The 23,625-nt window shown below is 42.2% G+C and overlaps 1 protein-coding gene across 3 annotated transcripts in view; it reads right to left on the reverse strand.

The window, feature by feature from the left end:
• Positions 1 to 293: 293 nt before the first annotated feature.
• The window catches only part of ADAMTSL1 (ADAMTS like 1), a 953,154-nt gene continuing 929,822 nt past the window's right edge, over positions 294 to 23,625 (reverse strand). For all 3 annotated transcript variants that reach the window (XM_057720944.1, XM_057720945.1, XM_057720950.1), the window contains 3 exons: positions 5,585 to 5,694; positions 4,417 to 4,637; positions 294 to 2,932 (listed from right to left, as the gene is read on the reverse strand). In XM_057720944.1, coding sequence (XP_057576927.1) covers positions 2,826 to 2,932; positions 4,417 to 4,637; positions 5,585 to 5,694 — 438 coding nt within the window. In that variant the 3' untranslated portion in view covers positions 294 to 2,825. The remainder of the gene's footprint in view (positions 2,933 to 4,416; positions 4,638 to 5,584; positions 5,695 to 23,625) is intronic.

Consider the following 23,625-nt stretch of genomic DNA (forward strand, 5'->3'; position numbering starts at 1 on the left):
CATAGGGTCGTAAACGAGATGACTGTCGTAGGCAGCGCTAAGCCTCCATCTGTGCGCGTCTAGCTCCTTTGGGATCATTTACAGAGCTGGCCCTTCCGGGCATGGGCCCCCAGCTTCCCGGGCAGAGGTGAAAAGTGCAGTTCTTCCATTTTAGCCAAACTCACAGAAGTGGTTGAGAACCAGCTTCACCCCTCCCCCCTTCCCCAGACAAGATAGGAAGGCTGAGCTTAACAGAGACTCGGACGACAGGATTTAAATAAATAAGCTATATTATCTGTACAAAAAATATAAATACAGTTTTGTGTTTTAGAGGAGGACGTGCCTCCTTCCACATTCTTCAGCAGCCCTAATAATCTTCTGGCGCTGCTGAGTCACAATTCACAGAACAACCAGTAAATGTACATTCATCTCATGCAAGGAGCACGCTGCTTCCCATCCCAAACCTAGGTCCTCCAGGCTGGCTCTGAAACCCACCTGCACCTGCTACAGCCCGACATGTGGCGGAGCTGGAGGACCCCTGCTATTTAGGATGTGTAAATATCGGCCACTGGTTTTCCACAGCTATTGACTAGACATAATCAGCCACGTTAGTAGTAGTATGGAACCTGTCTTCCGAATTCCAGGCGTAGCTATTGTGTCGCCAACAAATCCCCTTCTACTGCCCCGTCAACCCGTGCGAGCTTTTACCGTGTGTTCGTACACAGTGAATGGATCCAGAGTTAAACGTCAGGTTCTCTTAAAAATAGGAACAGTACAATAATCACCACCGAGTTTACAGGAACACAACTGCAGGAAGTTAATAAGAAGTCCCCCAAATATTTGGTTTTTCTGGAAGACAATGTACAATTTATTAATATTGCACTTTTTTACACAAGAAATCCTAATAAATATTCACAAAAGATATACAGACATAGAAAACATTCTCTTTTATTTTAAATAAACATTACACGGATTTTTAGGAACGTGATTTCTTAGAGCCCATTACTGTGGTGAGGAAGAAAGACCTACCTTCACTGTCCACAGCTCACCTGGGGAGGACACAGAGCATCATGTCTCCCCCTCTAACCTGCAGTTCCAGGCTGGCTGGAAAATGCAGCCCTGGTGTCAGTGGTGGACCCGGCGTGTGAGCGGCATTCTGCGAGTCTACTTGAGGGGGCGGCTTATCTGAAGGGTGAGTGGCTCTGGCCACCCTGCTCTGCCCCAGCTGCTACTACATGGCGGCCACTGGGCTCGGGGGTGGGGTGGGGGGCAGGCCAAAATACTCGCGCCAAACCACTCTGCTGAATGAGCCGTCCACCCCATTGTCCCAGGTTTTCAGTCTTGCCCCTTGACCTTGCCGCAGCCACTCTACCAACGCTGATGGGCGTTACTGGAGTGTGTATGCTGCTTTGCTCACTGAATTAGCAAACCCAGTGGGTATGAACTCCCGTGGAGTTGATAGTATTTCACGGTGTGGAGGGAAGGGGTTGAAACGCCTTGGAGGACCTTCTGGGAAGCTTTAGGTATCCTTTCGCTTTGCTGCTGTGCCCCCTCGACCCGCCCCAGCCTGTTGTCTGCATGCAGGGGCAGCTGTCGCAGGCCCCTAGGGACAGCTGTCACTGTGCCCTGGGCCCCTGCCCCGCACAAGCCTGGGAGTCCACCTGTGCCCTGGTCAGCTCTGGAAGGAAGTGGCTGCTCCGATCTGATGGAGTCTCTGGCAAATTGAATAATGGATTGGTTTTTGACACGTTGACCCCAGTCCCTGGCCCTTAAGTGGAGCAGTAAAAGCCTTCTAGGTAGGAAACCCAGCCCATTCACGATCAAAACACCCCGGCTCACGTCAGCAGTTAGTTCTGGGCTGGGGGACTCTTGATGTGGAGATGCCAGGGGTGGCCTGACTGCACAGCTAGGCCCTGCTGTCTCACCAGCTCTGCCATGGGGGTACGGGCAGAAAGTTCATTGCACCAGCTCGGGGACTCCTCTCCACCCCAGGGAGGGCATGTCTCCTACATGCAGCAGCGTGGGCCCCAGGGCTGTGCCCTCCTGGGGGCAGCAGAGCTCTGAGCCCTGCAACCTCCCCTGAGCCTGCAGCAGTCCTCCAGGCACGCAGGCTCGCGGTTCAGAGCCTCCTGCGGCCACCTGCTCACTCCCCCTGTCCCCTTCACTCCCCATCTCAGGAACACGCAGTGGTTTGTTTCTTTGTGCTTCTGTCCCTTCCCTCCCTGCTTCATTTTCTGCATCGCCGTGTGCTTTAGGCCTGCTCAGATGGGCGCCCCTTTACCCCTACTGTGTTTTTAGTTCTCGTTGCTCCGTGCCCCCAGCTGGAAGGGCTGAGGTCTGCGCTGGGTTCTCAGCATGGGTGCTGCCCTTCCTCGCCTGCCTGAACCCACCCCTGCCAGGAGAGATGCCGTGGTTGTCCAGATGCTTTACAAACCCTCTGGCACCCTACCCTTCCACCTCTTTCTCCTGTCTGCTGTTGGCTCCAGCTCCCTGCTGTCCCCAGGGGCTGCGCTGGCCTCTTCCTAGGTCTCTCTGGGACCCAGGTTTGGGAGGGAGCTGGTTCTGCCAGGGAGCTCCTGCCGTCTGGCCTGGTCTGCTCGGCAGCCTCCTTTTGACCTCCGTCCTTGTCCTGTCCCCTCATTCTGCCCTCCAGCTAACTGAGAGAGAAGCTGTGCTGGGGTCCTCATGTCTGGGGAGGGGGGAAGGGCAAGGGAGGAGGCGGATGAAGGTGTGCGTGGTGGGGAGGGGGAAATAAATAAAGAAAACGAAGAAAGCTTAAGTTCTGTCCAAGGTGGTTGCGTGAGTCCTCTGTGCAGCCAGGGTGGCGTTCTCCCCGTGCCCTGTCTTCACGCTTTGCCACAAGTTCCACAGCAGCGAGATTTGAACTGGCTGAGTTGGCAGAGTTTCAGCTGTTTGACCTTCTCACAGTACCTGGTGGTGTCTCGGCACTCCACTGGGAAAGGGGACAGAAAGGAGACGTGAAACAGAGGCTTGGTAATGGCCGTGGCCACTGGGTGCCTCCTGGGGTCTGCCTTGGGCACCGGACTGCCTTAGCACCCATGCTGGAGGGGCCACCATTGTCCAGCACCTCTGGGCTGGCCTTGCTCCGGCGGAGCTTGGCCGTTTGCTCCCCAAGCTGCCAACTGTGGGGGCGGTACCAGGCTGTAGCCGGAGGCCGGATGCTGGGGCTCAGCGGCCTGTCTGATTGCCCCCTTCCTTCCTGAGGGTGCTCAGGACCATCTCACCTCCTAGGCAAGGTGTCCTTTTCCCATGGCATTTGAGTATCTGACTGATGCTCTTCCTCCTTGAGAAAGTTCCCAGAAGGACTAAATTCTGCTCCACTTCTGGGTGGTGTGCAAGTGAGACTCTGCCTAGTAGCTGCATCCCCTGTAACGTGAGCCTTCCTTTCCCCTGAAGCTTCGTTTGCTCATAATCTCTCCCAGACTCTCTACTCCCTCTCCGCACCGTGCCTACCAGGGCACTGTGGCATCCTAGTTCAGTATTGGCAGAGACTAGATGGTTCCTTAATACTGGCATAGATTTGGGCTGTGGACATCTGTGGTTAATATGGTAAGTCTGAACTACTCTCATGGAGCTGACAGAGATGGGTCAGCACCACACAAGAGGGCATAGACAATCCCTCCCCGTGTAGAAAAAGCATCGGGACTGTTTGCCTACAGGGTATCTGCTTGGCATGGGAAATTTGAGCATCGGTGAAGGGGAGCTGCACAGCAACACTTAACAGTGTCTTTTTCTTTGCTGCATGCTTTGTCTCCTTCCCTGTGGAGAGGCACCTCCAATTTGTTTTGGGGCTGGAAGAAATAAAAAATAGAAATGGGGATACAAATGCTGGTGTTGGTCTGAGGAGGAGGATCTAGACTTGAGGGAGGAGGGAGAGAATGAGTATCAGATCCCAGGTGTGGCTCCTGCACAGACCGCTGGGTGCACAGGGGGCTGGGAAGGAGGGCGGGGTCGGCAGGTCGTTGTTCTGGGAGAAGCAGAGCCATGCTGGGTGCGGGATTGGCCGAGCGGGAGGCACTCTGTGCTGCTTGGGTACAAACGGTGCTTTCTCCCCAGGAACCATTGTGTAGCTGTCCCCTCTGGGTATCAGGCAAACTACTGTAGGTGAGCTGGAGGCCCATTTCATCCAGCACTTGGCCAAAAGCACCTAGCTCTCTCAGGGGCCAGGAGGGAGCCCTTGGGCCACACCCAGCCGCCTTTTGTGGCCTGAACAGGTGCACACACATCGTTGCACACGCCTTTGCTTGCCTACATGCATCCATGTACTCCTCTGAAAATACCCAATTCCGGCCCCAGCTCAGGATTCTTGGGAAAGCTGGCCCACTGCGCTACGCTCAGGCTTGGTCCCCGGGACCGCCCGCTGCACGCGATGCCTGGTGGGGAATTTGCAGGAGGCTCTGTGGGGTTGGAACGTACTGTTTTCACACGGGGTGATGTTGCAACGCTGCCAGTTGGCGGGCCGGGGCCCCCAGGAGCACAGGTGCTCGGGCACTGCCTTGTTGGTGCGGGCGTGCACGCACTCCACGCGCCGGGACTGGAAGCCGTAGTTGCCGCAGGTCGCCGTGCACAGGGTCCACAGGCTGACCCTCCAGTGTACGCTGCAGGCTTCTGACCAGCAGTTCTGGGTGCTCACGGGCCTGTGGCAGGAGGGTGGCAGGGTTAGGGTCTGCCTCTCTGGGGGCTGGATGCTGGAAACCCAAAAGTGTCAGGTATCCCTCTAGAACTCCCAGCGCTGCCAGCCCTGGGCTCTGATCTCTGCTCTGTTACTGAATGGCTGCAGGGTCTCAGAAGGCCCCTTCCTCTAGCTGGGCTTCCGCCTGCTCATCTCTACAATGTCTGTGTCACTGTATGACCTGAGAATGAGCTCTACCAGGGTGGGGGTTGGGACCTTAGGGAGGGGTGTGATGAGCCCTTACCCCAAGGGAAGGAAGGATGACAGGGGATGGGGGCTGGATAGGAATGGTAGGCTGAGACCTGGGGAGGTCGACAAGAGAAGCTGGTGGAGCCCTTGGCGTCTGGTGGCCACATTGTGGACCTGACCTCCTACCCGGGGGCTGCTACAGTTCTCTTGTGCTACCAGGCCTCCTCAGAGGAAAAGCACCCTCTGTGCTCTCTCCATCTCTGAAAGCAGAAAGCCCGCCAGTTTAATTTAATTTTTAAAATCATTATTTTTTGGCTGAGTGGGTCTTTATTACTGCGCATGCAGGCTTTTCTCTAGTTGTGGCAAGTGGGGGCTACTCTTTGTTGTGGTGCGTGGGCTTCTCAGTGCGGTGGCTTCTCTCTTGTGGAGCACCGGCTCTAGATGCACGGGCTTCAGTAGCTGATGCACGCAGGCTCAGAAGTTGTGGCACACAGGCCCTAGAGCGCACGGGCTTCAGTAGTTAGCCTGCCTATTCAGTAAGCATGAGGCCACCACTGCGCCGTCTACCTGTAGGAGGCCAGTGATCTAGAGAATGGAGGTGAAAGGGAAGGGCATCTGACTGCTGGGACCGTGGCAGGTTGGAGGAGAAACACTCACTCACCACTGTCTTTCCGTGCTATTGACAGAGGGGCTGAGGAAAGGTGGCCCATGGCTCTCTCTTACCTCGGAAGGGCGCTGCACTGCTCTGACGGTAAGGTGATGCCGTCCCGTGTCTGGCAGAAGACTTGTCTGTGCTGCATGGCAAGCCGAGGCCCGATGCAAGGCCCATTGCACTGAGAAGCAGAAAGAGGTGACATACACGTTAGCCAAGTCACAGGACAGGCTGCAATGTGCAGGTTGCGTGGGGCAAAGGATCCTCGTGCAGGGGCTTGTTTGAGGTCCTTTGATCACTTATCCTGCCCTCTTTGTGCCAACTTAAAGGATCTCCACCAGCACATTTTTTTCTTAATGCCACAATGGGAGGGTTAGCTTTGCTGTGATCTGTGAGTATTCTGCTAGCAAATGGCTAAGGTAGTGTAGACCCAGTCAGAGATGTCAGCTCCCTCCCAGATTAACCACATGGAAGGTGACTTAGCATAATGTACTAGGAATGTGGTGGGAAGGTGACTTAGCATAATGTACTAGGAATGTGGTGGTACGCTTTAGAGCTGAAGACCTCTAAATAAGCCCCTCTTCCCTCCTTCAGTCCAGAGGGTAATTTGGTTGGTTTTCTTGCTAAATTCATCCAAGTAACCAAGTCCATGATTTTTTTCTTTGGTTTCATTTTCTCTAGGATAATCCAAGGGTGGCTGAACAAAAGTAGACAGGTGTGTACAGTTAGTCCATGCTCATGGAGATGGTTAAGCTTTTCCCAGGGTTGGCAGAGCCAGGCTATCATGGTAAATACCCCCACCAACAACGGTATCTGTAAAATACAAAAAGCAGCAGGCCCTTAGCCAACATCTGCTATTTGAGTAGGGTAAGGGGATAGACATCCCTTGGAGGTCACTTTAGAACAAAGGCTCTTAACTTGGAAGTATCTGGACTCCTGGGGGTCCACGGAGGAGCTGTTAACCCTTAAAATTAGAAGCAGAAATCCTGTTTTATTTTATTTTTTCTTTTTAGTCTTTGACCCCTTCACCCATTATTCCCACACTCCACCCCCTGCCTCTGGCAACACCAATCTGTTCTCTGTATCTATGAGCTTGCTTTTTAAAAAAAAAAAAAAATATATATTCCACATATAAGAGAGATCACATCTCTGTATAACTTATTTCACTTAGCATGATGCCTTAGAGGTCCATCAATGTTGTCGCAAATGGCAAGATTTCTTTTTTATGACTGAATAAAATTCCACTGTGTTTTTATTTACATCTTCTTTATCCATGCAGCCAACAATGGACACTAAAGTTGTTTCCATACGTTGGCTATTGTAAATAATGCTGCCACAAACATGAAGGTGCAGATACCTTTTCAAGTTAGTATTTTCATTTTCTTCAGGTAAATACCCAGAAGTGGAATTGCTGGATGATATGGTAGTTCTATTTTTAATGTTTTGAGGAATCTTCATACTGTTATCCACAGTGGCTGCGCCAAACTACATTCTCACCAACAGTGTAGGAGGGCTCCCTTCTCTGCACATCCTCACCAACACTTGCTGTTTCTTCCCTTTTTGATAATACTCATTCTGACAGGTGTAAGGGGATATCTCAGTGTGGTTTTGATTAGTATTTCCCTGATGATTAACCATGTTGAGCATCTTTTCATGTACCTGTTGGCCATTTGCATATCTGGAAAAAATGTCTATTTAAATCTTCTCATTTTAAAATTGAAATATTTGCTTTTTTTGCTATTGAGTTGTATCAGTTCTTTATATACTATAGATATTAAACCCTTGTCAGATATATGATGTGGAAATATTTTCTCCCATTCAGTAGGTTATCTTTTCATTTTGTTGATGGTTTCCTTTCCTATGCAGAAGCTTTTGAATATGATGTAGTTCCACTTTTTAATTTTTGCTTTTGTTGCTTTTGATTTTTGTGTCAGGTTAAAAAAAATCATCACCAAGACTGATGTCAAGGAGCTTACCATTTCTGTTTTCTTCTAGGCGTTTTATGGTTTCAGGTCTTACATTCAAGTCTTTAATCAATTTTTAGTTAATTTTTTAATATGGTATAAGGTAAGGGTCCAGTTTCATTCTTTTGTATGTAGCTGTCCCGTTTTCCCAACTACATTTATTGAAGAGACTGTCATTTCCCCATTGTATGTTCTTGGCTCCTTTGTTATAAATTAATTGATAATATATATGTGGGATTATTTCTGATCTGTGTTCATCTTATTTGGAACCCTATGGGCTTCCTGAAGCTGGATGTCTGCTTCCTTCCCCAGGTTAGGGAATTTTTCAGTATTTTTTCACACAGGATTTCTGCCCTTTTCTCTTTGTTTTCCTCCTGGGACCTATATAATGCAAGCCCTTTAATCGAGCTTCACTTTTTTTCTTTCTTTCCTTTTCTCCCTTCCCTGATTGGGTGAGTTCTACTGCCCTGACTTCTAGTTCACTGAGTCTTTCTTTGCTTCATCTAGTCTGTTGTTGAACACCTCTAGTGTAATTTTCAGTTAATGTATTCTTCAGCTCTGTGACTTCTAATTGGTACTTTCTTATATTTTCTATCACTTGGTTGAATTTCTCACTCTGTTCACCCATCTTAATTTATCCATGCTGCATTTCTAAAAGCTCTCAGGTGATGCCAGTGTTATTGGTCCATGGACCACACTTTAGAGACTAGCAAGGCTTGAGGCATTACAAATTATAGGGAACTGCTTGATCTCAAAATCCTTTTAATATTTTTGCATTGGTGATATTAGTGGGATGTGATTCAAACTATAGATGCCTGCCAAACCTCCATATTCCACTCCTATAAGAATGAAAATGGTAATAGTTTCTGACAATAAAATCCTTTTGGAATAGTGTCATGCAAAGATCTGTTCCTTCATCTTCCTACCTCTTTGAAGTCTATGAAAACCATGCTGGTTTTAGTCTAAGTAGAGCTAAGACCACCTTCTCAGTTCTAACCACCTGGCTTCATGTAATAATGCAACTTTCTTCTTTTAATCCAACATATATTTATGAGGCACCTGTCTTGGGCAGGGAATGTGTTCCATAAAAGCATGTGTGAGGGAATGATGGCAAAAACAGCCCTGGAATGTTTGCAGGAGAATTATATGAGAGGTAGAATTATAAATGTGGCTGTAAAACATGCCAGATCATGGGAAATACTGTATGCTGTCTGAGGAGTTTGGATTTTCTTATGAATGCCACTTTGTTGGGGGAGGGGAGGAGAGGCACCCAGAAAGGTTTTTAAGTAGGTGTCATGATGAGAGTAGCTCTTTAAAAAGGTTATTCTGTCAGCAGTGTAGTAATGGAATCGGAAAGTGAATAGACTGAGGAAAAAAAGTCTAATTTAGGTAACAAATTGTGCTGATCAAAACTCATTGGGCAAAAAACAAAAAAACAAAAACATTGGGCAATAGATATGGAGAGGCTATTCTATACAAGTGTGATTCACATGGCTTCAGTGGTACCTTGACTGTCAAGAATAAGAGGGAGGGAGCTAAGATGAGTCTCAGGTTCATGGACTGAACATAAAGGTAAGAATTTGTTTTGAAGATGTGTTGTAGGAGATATTTGTGAACTATCCAAATATTTATGTTCATTAAGCAGGTGGATATAGAGATCTGTGACAAGAGAGCTGTGCTAAACACTATCCATCTGAAAGTTATCAGTGGACAAGTGGTGGCTAGGAGCATGAGATGATGAAAAGGCTGAGGGCAGAACCCTGGGGGACACTAATTAAACTGTAGGAAGAGGAGAAAAAAAAGAACTTAGGAAATGTATTCACAGAGACCAACAAAGGAGTTTCCAGAAAGGAAAAAGGGTCCATGGTATCAAAATGCATCAAAAAGAACAAACAAGATAGAGTAAGAATTGGCACAGTGGAACTTGACTTATAGGCTTCCCTGTGAAGGGAAGTTTCACTGTGCCAACTGGCACTTAAGTCAAACCAGCAATGAGTAGAGATACAAATGAGAGTGGAAGAAATAGGGCTTCTGGAGACATATCACTCCTTTAAGAATTCTCAATTGTGGTCAAAGGATATCAGCAAAATGGCAGACTAGATAGCTCTATGTCCTCATTCGCACATAGAAACATCAAAAAGCAACTGGAAACTGGCTGAACTAATCTTATAGGAATCTTGAAAAAGTTTAAGGTCTATAGCAACCTAGCAAACATCCAATAAAGAAAAAAATCCACTTTCAAAACAGTAGGAAAATTTGTGGCGTTTCCACTCATCCTTCCCCGGCATGGCAGTTTTGATCTAGAGGCAGCAGCAGGCCATTTTCCTCCCACCATCTGCAGGGAGCAGAGAAGATCCTATTTGCAATGTGCAATGTTCTAACCTGTCAGAGGGCTACCTGAAGGACTGGTCTCTGTCTCATCTAATCAGGTATGAAGTGGCAGCCACTAATTGTGAAACCTGCAAGGGGATTACAGACACTTGGGGGCAAGAGATTACAGATGGAAACATGCAATACACCACTTAAGGCCCTGAGGACAACCTAGAGTGCGACCATGTTGGAAATCAAAACATTCAAAAGCAGCCATCTATAAAGGGGAATTTTGAAAGTCACAAGCAGGCGCAGGCAAGACACATGCTCAGAAAAGACCTGAGAAGACCTTAAGCTTTCATCTCAGGCTGATCTCTAGGTTCAGAGAACACCCAGCTAATCAGTAAAGGTGTGCACAGGCACAGAGAAAGTATATTCAAAGACTGGGAGAGATGTCTGTTTTTTCAATGCCCGATTTCCCAGAATAAAGCATAAGTGCTCAGAGAAACAGGAAATCATGGCCCATTCAAGGAAGAAAGTAAAGTGGCAGAACCAGCCCTAAAGAAACAGGACATCAAATGTATTAAACAAACAACCGTCATAAACATGTTCAAAGATCTAAATAAAAATATGAATAAAGAACTAAAGGAAATCAGAAAAATGCTATGTGAACAAAATAAGGATATTAACAAAGGGAAATTATAAAAAGAAACTAAAGAGAAATTTTGGAGCTAAAAAATACAATATCTGAATTGAAAATTTCACTAGAAGAGTTTAATAGCAGGTTTGAGCAGACAGAAGAAACAGTTAGCAAACCTGAAAACAGGACAATGAAATTATTGACTCTAAGGAGCTGAAAGAAAAAAAATGAAGAAAATAGGACCAACATTTATACATGTGGGAGTCCCAGAAGAAGGAGAGAGTGAGAAAGGGGCAGAGAGATCATCTGAGGAAATAATTGCCAAAAACTCCCCAAATTTGGTGAAACATACACATCTGAAAATCCAAAAAGCTCAACAAACTCCATGCAGAGTAAATTCAAATTGTCTTACAAACAAACACAAAGAATCTTGAAATCAAGAAGATAGAATCATCAGGTACAAGGGATTCTCAATAAAATTACCAGATGATTTCTTAGCAGAAAACTTGCAGGCCAAACGGTAGTAGAATTATATCTTTAAAGTGCTGAAAGAAAAAAAAAAAAAAAAAGAAACTATGTACCTAGAATTCTATATCCAGCAAAACTGTCATTCAAAAATGAGGGTGAACTTAAGATATTCCCAGATAAGATCAGAGGGAGTTCACCACCACTATATCTGATTCTAAGACCCTCAGGTTAAAATGAAAGGATGCAAGACAGTAACTCCAAACCATATGAAGGTCTAAAGATCACCAGCAAATGCAAATACATGGGCAAATATAAAAATTGGTATTATGCTATGGGTATGTAACTCCACTTGTTATTTATGATAGGATTTAAACGACAAAATGCATTAGAAACAATTATTTTTGGATATGCAGTGTATAAAGATGTAACTTTTATATTATTAACATCAAGGAAAGGGGACAGAGCTCTATAAGAATAGAGATTTTGTGTGCAGTTGAAGCTAAGTTGCTATAAAATAAAATTATATTGTTATAACTTTAGAATGTATATGTAATTCCAAGAGCAACCACAAATTAAACATCTATAGACTATATTAAAACAAACAAAAAACCCAAACAACCCAAAACATCATCTAAACACAAAAGAAGGCAGTAATGAAGAGGTACATTCCCTCTATTCCCACTTTCTGGAGAGCTTTTATCATAAATTGGTGTTGAATTTTGTCAAAAGCTTTTTCTGCATCTATTGAGATATGGTTCTTATTGCTCAGTTGTTTTTTTTTTTTTTTGGCGCACGGGCTTAGTTGCTCCGCGGCATGTGGGATCTTCCTGGAGCAGGGATTGAACTCATGTCCCCTGCATTGGCAGGCGAATTACCAACCACTGTGCCACCTAGGAAGCTCTACTCAGTTTTTTAATGTGGTATACCACAGTGATTGCTTTGCAGATATTGAAGAATCTTTGCATCCTTGGGATAAATCACACTTGATCATGGTGTATGATTCTTTAACATATTGTTGGATTTGGTTGGCTACTACTGAGTATTTTTGCATCTGTGTTCATCAGTGATATTGGCCTGTAATTTTCTTTCTTTTTTTTTAAAAATAATATCTTTGGTTTTGGTGTCAGGGTGATGGTGGCCTTGTAGAATGAGCTTGGGAGTGTTCCTTCCTCTGTGATATTTTTGGGATAGTTTCAAAAGGATAGGTGTTAACTCTTTAAATGACTGATAGAATTTGCCTGTGAAGCCATCTCGCCCTGGACTTTTGTTTGTTGAGTTTTTAAATCACCATTTCGATTTCCGTACTTGTGATTGGTCTGTTCATATTTTCTATTTCTTCCTGGTTCAGTCTTGGAATGTTGTATCTTTCTAAGAATTTGTGCATTTCTTTTCGGTTGTCCATTTTATTGGCCTATAGTAGTTTGTAGTAGTCTCTTATGATACATTGTATTTCTGTGGTGTCTGTTGTAACTTCTCCTTTTTCATTTCTGATTTTATTGATTTGTGTCCTCTCCCTTTTTTCTTGATGAGTCTGGCTAAAGGTTTTGAGTCTGGCTAAAGGTTTATCAATTTTGTTTATCTTTTCAAAGAACCTGGTTTTACTCTCATTGCTCTTTGCTATTATTTTCTTCACCTCTATTTCATTTATTTCTGCTCTGATGTTTATGATTCTTTCCTTCAACTAACTTTGGGTTTTGTTTGTTCTTCCTTCTCTAGTTGCTTTAGGTGTGAGGTTAGGTTGTATGAGATTTTTCTTGTTTCCTGAGGTAAGACTGTACTGTGTGTTTGTATTTTTTTTTTTTTTTACAGAGTTTTTCCTTGTAGTTGATTTCTAATCTCATAGCATTATGGTCAAAAAAAGATGTTTGATATGATTTCAAATTTCTTAAATTGACCACAGACAAGTGGAGGCTAAACAGTATGCTACTAAACAACCAATGGATCACTGAAGAATATAAAACAGGAAATAAAAAAATACTTAGAGATAAAAACAATTCAAAACCTATGGGATGTAGCAAAAGCAGTTCTAAGAGGGAAGTATATAGCAATACAAACTAAAAAACTAAAAGCTGGTTCTCTGAAAAGACAAACAAAATTGATAAACCTTTAGCCAGACTCATCAAGAAAAAGGGAGAGGGCTTAAATAAAATCAGAAATGAAAGAGGAGTTATTACAACTGATACCACAGAAATACAAAGGATCATAGAGACTACTCCAAACAATTAATTTGTTGCCAACAAATTGGACAACCTAGAGGAAATGGGTAAATTCCTAGAAACATACAACCTACCCAGACTGAATAACAATGAAATAGAAAATATGAACAGACCAATACAAGTAAGGAGATTGAGTCAGTAATCAAAAACCACCCAACAAGCAAAAGTTCAGGACCAGACAGCTTCACTTGTGAATTCTACCAAGTATTCAAAGAATTAATATCAATTCTTCTCAAACTCTTCCAAAAAATACAAGAGGAGGGAGCTCTTCCAAACTCATGAGGTCAGCATTACCCTGAAACTAAAAACCAGACAAGGATGACACAAAAAAGAAACTTACAGGCCAATATCCTTGATGAACATAGATGCAAAATCCTCAACACAATATTAGCAAACCAATTTAACAATACACTAAAAGGGTCAAAGACCATTATCAAGTGAGATTTAGTCTAGGGATGCAATGATGGTTCAATATCCACAAAGCAATCAATGTGATACACTGCATTAACAAAATGAAGGATAAAAATCATATGATCATCTCAGTAAATGGAGAAAAAGCATTTGACAGAACTCAACATCTGTTTATGATAAAACTCTCAACAAAATGTGTGTAGATGGAATGTACCTTAACATAATAAAGGTCACACATGACAAGTCCACAACTAACATCATACTCAAAGGCAGAAAGCTGAAAGCTTTTCCTCTAAGACCAGGAACAAGACAAGGATGCCCACTCTTGCCACTTTTATTCAACATAGTATTGTAAGTCTTTTCAGGAGCAGTCAGGTAAGAAAAAGAAATAAAAGGCATCCAGATTAGAAGGGAATAAGTAAAACTGTCACTATTTGCAGATGACGTACTATTTATAGAGAATCCTAAAGACTCCACCAAAAAACTGTTAGAACTAATAAATTCAGTCAAGTTGCAGAATACTAAATCAATATACAAAAATCTACTGCATTTCTATTCATTAATAACAAACTGTCAGGGAAATTAAGAAAACAATTGTGCCAAAAAGAATAAAATACTCAGAAATAAATTTAATAAAGGAGATGAAATATCTATACACTGAAAGCTATGACATTAATGAAAGAAATTAAAAATAACAAAAATAAATGAAAAGATATTCCATGCTCATGGATTGAAAGAATCAGTATTGTTAAAATGTCCATAGTACTCAAAGCAATCTACACATTCACTACAATCTCTATCAAAATTCCAATGGCGTTTTTCAAAGAAATAGAACAAACAATCCTAAAATTTGTATGGAATCACAAAAGACCCTAAAGAGCCAAAGCAATCTTTAGAAAGAACAAAGAAGCTGGAGGCATCACTGATTTCAAAGTATATTTCAAAATTATAGTAATCAACACAGTATAGTTTTGCATAAAAACAGACACACAGATCAGTGGAATAGAATAGCACAGAAATAAACCCACGCATATATGGTCAGTTAATTTGCTAAGAATATACAGTGGGGAAAGGATAATCTCTTCAATAAATGTTGGGAAAACTTAGTCATATGCAAAAGAATGAAACTGGACCATTACGTTTACTATATGCAAAAATTAACTCAGTGGATTAAAAACTTGACAGAAAACCTGAAAACTCCTAGAAGAAAACATAGGTGATAAACTCCTTGACATTGATTTTGGGGGTGATCATTTTTAAAGCAAAAATAAAGATGTGGGACTGGGAGGAAGAAAGATGGAGGCAAAGTAGAAGGACGTGGAATGCATCCCTCTCCACAGATGCATCAGGAATACATCAAAAGATGCAATAATTCCCACAGAGAATCAGCTGAACACCAGCAGAAGACCTCGGACACCAGAAAGGACTGCAAAGATCCAGACATAACTGGGTAGGACAGAGGGAAAAGAAAAGGAGAAATAGGAGGAGAAGAAAGGAAAGCAACGGGTCCCACACCCTGGGGTGGGGGGAGCTGAAACAGAGGGGAGATTGTCGAATTCGGGGAAACATCCCTTATCTGACAGGGAAACCCCTTCTGCAATGGGAAATTTCCCTGGGTCAGAAGGGAGGCATTTGGGACTATTGAAAGAGGGTGAAGCAGCTGATCTGTGGCAGACAGGAAAGAGGGAGAAACACACGGAGAGTCTGCACCACAGCTCAGCGTGTCCGGACTGAGACGAGGGTTCACAGCTGAATGGGGGGGTCTGGGAGCTGGAACTTGGGAACCAGAGAATTAGTTCAGGGTGAGAAACATTGTTGGTGGTGGGGAGACAGACTGAGGGGACAGGAGGGAAGAAATCTGCAGTGGAGAATGCCTACTGCATAAAGCTGGGGGGCCATGCTGACTCACAAGCAGGGGGGAGGAGCTGCAGTTGTAGTCTCTCTCTCAACACCTGCGACGGACAAAGGAAGACCACCCCTCTGGGCTGGGCGAGTGCAGTCAGGGATAACAAAGGCCCCTGGGCAGGGCTGGCCTAGAGTGCCTGTAGCCAAGAGCCAAAAGTCCACAGAGTGGCCTAGCTCTGGAGACATTCTGTTTACACCTGAGCCGCCGGCATCCCCTCTGCAACAGGCACCGCCACTGCCGCCTGAGCTGCCACAACCCAGGCAGGGTGCTACCACGGAGTCATATGCAGTGGGGAGGAACCATGGTTGTAGTCACTCTCTCAGCCTGAGTTGCTGGCATCTCTCTGCAATAGGCACTGCCACCCAGGCCACCGTGACCCAGGCAGGGTGCTATTGCTCACTCACTCCCAGGGGAAGGAGCCACTATTGTACCCTCTCTCACCCCACACATTGGTGCTTACAGATGAACAATAAAGGAAGCTCTGCTGGCCACAGAGTAATACAAAAAGCCCAAGGCAGGTAGAAGTACACTTACAGCTGAGACCCCAAGGAAACAGAAATGTTATTATTAATCCTACTGATCTGGTCCATTCTGGGGTCAGTTCTAGCTTTTTTTTTTTTTTAATTTTGGTTTTGAATTTTTGCTACTTTTCGATTGTCTGACTGCATACTGGGGTTCTTCAGTCAGGTCTTTCTAGTGCCTTATGTTCTATTAGATTCAGTATTTGTGTGTCTTGTGCATGTATGTGTTTCCTTGATTTAGTATTTGTTTGACTCAACACTCTGCCATTAGTCTGGGCCTTGGACAGTCTTTTTCAAACCCCTTTATTGCCAGGACAAGCAACCTCTGAAGTCTGGACTACTCAATCAGAACTCAGGTAGAAGGCTCTGGGGAGGGAGCACTGAATCCAGGATGCTGGACCACTAGGGAGTCCTCAGCCAGAGGGAAGATTAACTGCAGAGAATTCTCACAGAGCCCTGTATCAGAGTCTAAGACCCAGTTTCGTCCAATTGCCAGTGCTGAATACCTCACACCAAACTACAAACAGGACAGGAACACAAACCCACCCATCAGCACACAGACTACCTAAAGCCATATTAAGCTCACAGATACCCTAAAACACACCACCTGACATGGCCCTGCTCATCAGAGAGAAAAGACTCACAGCCACATACCAGAAAGCAGGCACCAGATGCTCCCACCAGGAAGCCTACCCAAGACATTGGACCAACCCCACCACAGGGGGCAGAGAGCAGAAACAAGAGGAATTACTACTAGGCAGCATAGGGAAAGGAGACAGCAAATATGATAAATTAGACAAAATGAGAAAACAAAGAAACACCTTGCAGGCAAAGGAGCAAGAAAAAATCCCACAAAACCAAATAAATGAAGAGGAAATAGGAAAAATGCCTGAAAAAGAATTCAGAATAATGATAGTAAAGATGATCCAAAAATCTCGATAACAAAATAGAGAAAATACAAGAAACAGTTAATAAGGATTCAGAAGAATTAAAGAGCAAACAAACAATAATAAGGAACAAAATAACTGAAATTAAAAATACTCTAAATGGTATAAACAGCAGAATAACTGAGGCAGAAGAAGGAGTAAGTGAGTTGGAAGACAGAATGGGGGAAATAACTGCCACAGAGCAGGGAAAAGAAAAAGGAATAAAAAGAATGGAAGACAGTCTCAGAGACCTTGGTGACAACATTAAGTGCACCAACATTCGAATCACAGGCATCCCAGAAGCAGAGGAGAAAAAGAAAGGTCTGAGAAAATATTTGAAGAGGTTAGAGTGGAAAACTTCCCCAACATGGGAAAAGAAATAATCAAGTCCAAGAAGCGCAGAGAGTCCCATACAGAATAAACCCAAGGAGAAATCAACCAAGGCACATATTAATCAAACTAACAAAAATTAAACACAAAGAAAAAATATTAAAAGCAGCAAGAGAAAAGCAACAACATATAAGGGAAAACCCATAAGGATAACAGCTGATCTTTCTGCAGAAACTCCACGCCAGAAGGGAGTGGCAGTGTATACTGAAAGTCCTGAAAGAGAAAAACCTACAGTCAAGAAAACTCTACCCAGCAAGAATCTCATTCAGATTTGATGGAGAAATCAAAAGCTTTACAGACAAGCAAAAGTTAAGAGAATTCAGCAACACCAAACCAGCCTTACAGCAATTGCTAAAGGAACTTTTCTAAGTAGGAAACACAAGAGAAGGAAAAGACCTACAAAAACAAACCCAGAACAATTAAGAAAATGGTAATAGGAACATACATGGCAATAATCACTTTAAATGTGAATGGATTAAATGCCCCAACCAAAAGACACAGACTGGCAGAATGGATACAAAAACAAGACCCTTCTATATGCTGTCTACAAGAAACCCACTTCAGACCAAGGGACACATATAGACAAAGTAAGGGGATGGAAAAAGATATTCCATGCAAATGGAAGTCAAAGAAAGCTGGTGTAGCAATACTCATATTAGACAAATTAGACTTTAAAGACTATTACAAGAGACAAGGAAGGACACTACATAAAGATCAAGGGATCAATCCAAGAAGATATAACAATTGTAAATATCTATGCCCCCAACATAGAAGCACCTCAATACATAAGGCAAAGGCTAACAGCCATAAAAGGGGACATCGACAGGAACACAATAATAGTAGGAGACTTGAACACCCCCCTTACATCAATGGACAGATCATCCAAACAGAAAATAAAGACACACAAGCTTTAAATGACACATTAGACCATCTCAACTTAATTGATATTTATAGGACATTCCATCCAAAACCTACAGAATACACTTTCTTCTCAAGTGCACATGGAACATTCTCCAGGATAGATCACATCTTGGGTCACAAATCAAGCCTCAGTAAATTCAAGAAAATTGAAATCATATCAAGCATCTTCTCTGCCCACAATGCCCTGAGACTATATATCAATTACCTGAAAAACACTGTAAAAAATACAAACACATGGAGGCTAAACAATACGCTATTAAACATCCAAAAAAATCACTGAGGAAATCAAAGAGGAAATAAAAAAATACCTAGAAACAAATGACAATGAAAATATGATGACCCAAAACCTACGGGACACAGCAAAAGCAGTTCTAAGAGGGAAGTTTATAGCAATACAGTCCTACCTCAAGAAACAAGAAAAATTTTGAATAAACAACCTAATCTTACACCTAAAACAATTAGAGAAAGAAGAAAAAAAACCCCAAAGTGAACAGAAGGAAAGAAATCATAGAGATCAGATCAGAAATAAATGGCAAGTAAATGAAGGAAACAATAGAAAAATCAATAAAACTAAAAGCCGGTTCTTTGAGAAGATAAACAAAATTGATAAACCATTAGCCAAACTCATCAGGAAAAAAAAGGGAGAAGACACAAATCAACAGAATTAGAAATGAAAATGGAGAAATAACAATGGACACCACAGAAATACAAAAGATCATGAGAGACTACTACAAGCAACTATATGGCAATAAATTGGATAATCTGGGAGAAACGGATAAATTCTTAGAAAGGTACAAGCTTCCACGACTGAACCAGGAAGAAATAGAAACTATGAACAGACCAATCACAAATATGGAAATTGAGGCAGTGATTAAAAATCTCCCAACAAACAAAAGCCCTGGGCCAGGTGGATTCACGGGCAAATTCTATCTAACATTTAGAGAAGAGCTAACACCTATCCTTCTCAAACTCTTCCAAAATATTGCAGAAGGAGGAACACTCCCAAACTCATTCTACGAGGCCACCATCACCCTGATACCAAAACCAAGCAAAGATGTCACAAAAGAAAAGAAAATTACAGACCAATATCACTGATGAATATAGATGCAAAACTCCTCAACAAAATACTGGCTCACAGAATCCAACAGTACATTAAAAAGATCATACACCATGATCAAGTGGGGTTTATCCCTGGAATGCAAGGATTCTTCAATATACACAAATCAATCAACATGATACATCATATCAACAAATTGAAGGATAAAAACCATGTGATCATCTCAATAGATGCAGAAAAAGCTTTAGACAAAGTTCAACATCCATTTATGATATAAGCTCTCCAGAAAATGTGCATAGAAGGAAATTACCTCAACATAATAAAAGCCATATATGACAAACCAAAAGCCAACATCGTTCTAAATGGGGAAAAACTGAAAGCATTCCCTCTAAGCACAGGAACAAGACAAGGGGTGCCCACTCTCACCATTATTATTCAACATAGTTTTGGAAGTTTTAGCCACAGCTAACAGAGAAGAAAATCAAATAAAAGGAATCCAAATTGAAAAAGAAGTAAAATTGTCACTCTTTGCAGATCGCATGATATTATACATAGAAAACCCTGGAGACTCTACTAGAAAACTGCTAGCACTAATTGATGAGTTTAGTAAAGTAGCAGGATACAAAATTAATGCACAGAAATCTCTTGCATTCCTATATACTAACAACAATAAAGCAGAAAGAGAAAGTAAGGAAACTCTCCCATTTACCATTGCAACAAAAAGAATAAAATACCTAGGAATAAACCTGCCTAAGGAGGCAAAAGACCTGTATGCAGAAAACTATAAGACACTGATGAAAGAAATCAAAGACGATACAAACAGATCTAGAGACATACCATGTTCTTGGATTGGAAGAATCAACATTGTGAAAATGACTGTACTACCCAAAGCAATTTACAGATTCAGTGCAATCCCTATCAAATGACCAATGGCATTTTTCACAGAACGAGAACAAGAAATCTTACGATTTGTATGGAAACGCAAAAGACCCTGAATAGCCAAAGCAATCTTGAGAAGGAAAGACGGAGTTGGTGGAATTAGGCTTCTTGACTTCAAACTACACTACAAAGCCACAGTGATCAAAACAGTATGGTACTGGCACAAAAATAGAAATACAGATCAGTGGAACAGAATTGAGAACCCAGAGGTAAACCCAGGCACATATGGGCACCTTATCTTTGACAAAGGAGGCAAGAATGTACAATGGAAAAAAGCCTCTTCAATAAGTGGTGCTGGGAAAATTGGACAGCTACATGTAAAAGAATGAAATTAGAACACTTCCTAACACCATACACAAAAATCAACTCAAAATGGATTAAAGACCTACATGTAAGGCCAGACACTATAAAACTCCTAGAGGAAAACATAGGCAGAACACTCTATGACATACATCAAAAGAAGATCCTTTTTGACCCACCTCCTAGAATAATGGAAATAAAAACAAAAATAAATAAGTGGGACCTAATGAAACTGAAAAGCTTTTGCACAGCAAAAGAAACCATAAACAAGACAAGAAGACAACCCTCAAAATGGTAGAAAATACTTGCTAAAGAAGCAACAGACAAAGGATTAATCTCCAAAATATACAAGCAGCTCATGCAGCTTACTACCAAAGAAGCAAACAACCCAATCCACAAATGGGCAGAAGACCTATATAGACATTTCTCCAAAGAAGACATGCAGATGGCTAACAAACTCATGAAAAGATGCTCAACATCACTAATCATTAGAGAAATGCAAGTCAATGCCACTATGAGGTATCACCTCACACCAATCAGAATGGCCATCATCACAAAGTCTGGAAACCACAAATGTTGGAGAGGGTGTGGAGAAAAGGGAACTCTCCCGCACTGTTGGTGGGCATGTAAGTTGGTACAGCTACTATGGAAAACAGTTTGGAGGTTCCTTAAAAAACTAAAAATGGAATTACCATATGATCCAGTAATCCCACTCCTGGGCATATACCCAGAGAAAACCATAATCCAAAAAGAAACATGTATCACAGTGTTCACTGCAGCACTATTTACAATAGCCAGGACATGGAAGCAACCTAAATGCCCATCAACAGATGAATGGATAAAGAAGATGTGGCACATATATACAATGGGATATTACTCAGACATAAAAAAGAATGAAATTGAGTTATTTGTAATGAGGTTGATAGAGCTAGAGTCTGTCATACAGAGTGAAGTAAGCCAGAAAGAGAAAACCAAATGCTGTATGCTGACTCATATATATGGAATCTAAAAAAATGGTACTGATGAACCCAGTGACAGGGTATGAATAGAGATGCCGATGTTGAGAGCAGGCTGGAGGACAGGGGGTGGGGGGCACAAAGAGGAAGCTGGGACGAAGTGAGAGAGTAGCACTGACATATATACACTACAAAGTGTGAAATAGATAGCTAGTGGGAAGCTGCTACATAACATAGGGAGATAAACTTGATGATGGGTGATGACTTAGAGGGCCAGGACAAGGAGGCTGGGAGGGAGGTGATATGGGGATATATGTATAAATACAGCGGATTCACTTTGGTGTACCTCAAAAACTGGCAGACAGTGTAAAGCAATTATATTCCAATAAAGAGCTTTATAAAAAAGTTCTCATCAGAAGAAATTGTTTTTGGTAACTATATACAGTGAAGCATATTAATTAGAATTATTGTGATCATTTTGAAACATACACAAACATAAATTGATTATGTTGTACTCCTGAAACTAATATAATGTTATGTGAACTATACCTCAATTAAAAATTCAGCATCCAATCAGGCTCTATGACTTCAGACTATACTACAAAGCTACAGTCATCAAACCTGTATGGTACTGGCACACAAACAGAAATATAGGTCAGTGGAACAGGATAGAAAGCCCAGAAATAAACCTATGCACCTATGGTCAATTAATGTATGACATAGGAGGCAAGAATATACAATGGAGAAAGGACAGATCTCTTCAATAAGTTTTTCTGGGCAAACTGCACAGCCACATGTAAAAGAATGAAATCAGGACATTTTCTAATACCACACACACAAAATAAACTCAAAATGGATTAAAGACCTAAATGTACAACCATAAAACTCCTAGAGGAAAACATAGGCAGAACGCTTTCTGACATAAATCGCAGCAATATCTTTTTGGATTCATCTCCTAGAATAATGCAAACAAAAACAGAAACAAATGGGACCTAATTAAACTTGAAAGCTTTTCCCCAGCAAAGGAAACCATAAACGAAACAAAAAAACACCCCACGGAATGGGAGAAAATATTTGCAAATGTTGCAACTGACAAGGGATTAATCTCTAAAATATACAAACAGTTCAGACAGCTCAATATATATATATAAAAAAAAAAAAACCCTGAACAACCCAATCAAAAAACAGAAGATCTAAACAGATATTTCTCCAAAGAAGATATACAGGTGGCCAAAAGGCCCATGAAAGGATGCTGAACATCATCAATTATTAGAGAAATGGAAATCAAAAGTACAGTGAGGTATCACTTCACACTGGTCAAAATGGCCATCATCAAAAAGTCTAGAAATAATAATTGCTGGAGAAGGTAGAGAAAAAGGAATCCTCCTAAAGCATTGGTGGGAATGTAAATTGGTACAACCACTATGGAGAACAGTATGGAGGTTCCTTAAGAAACTAAAAATAGAGCTACCATATGATCTAGCAATCCCACTCTTGTGCATATATCCAGAGAAAACAGTAGTTGGAAAGATACATGCACCCCAATGTTTATTGCAGCATCATTTACAATAGCCAGGACATGGAAGCAACCTAAATGTCTATTGACAGAGGAATGGATAAAGAAATTGTGGTATATTTATATGATGGAATACTACTCAGCCATAAAAAGAATGAAATAATGCCATTTGTAGCAATATAGATGGACCTAGAGATTATCATACTAAGTGAAGTAAGCCAGACAGAGGATGACAAATATATGATATTGTTTATATGTGGAATCTAAAAAAAAGATAGAAATTAACTTATTTACAAAACAGAAACAGACTCAGAGATTTAGAGAACGAACTTATGATTACCAGTGGGGAGGGGTGGGGGGGAGGGATAGACTGGAAGTTTGGGATTAACATAAACACATACTATATATAAAATAACCAACAAGGACCTACTATAGCACAGGCAACCATACTCAATATTTTGTAATAATCTATAAAGGAAAATAATGTGAAAAAAATGTATAACTGAATCACTTTGCTGTATACCTGACACTAACACAGCATTGTAAATCAAGTATACTTTCATTAAAAAAAATTTTAGCACTCCTAGAGGAGAATTTGTATTTTTAACAAGATTCACAGGTGATTCACATTAAAGCTTGCCTAGAGGGTTTCAGAAGAAAGAAGGTGGTGA

This window comes from Hippopotamus amphibius, chromosome 2, assembly GCF_030028045.1.
Source record: "Hippopotamus amphibius kiboko isolate mHipAmp2 chromosome 2, mHipAmp2.hap2, whole genome shotgun sequence".
Classification (NCBI taxonomy): Eukaryota; Metazoa; Chordata; class Mammalia; order Artiodactyla; family Hippopotamidae; genus Hippopotamus; species Hippopotamus amphibius.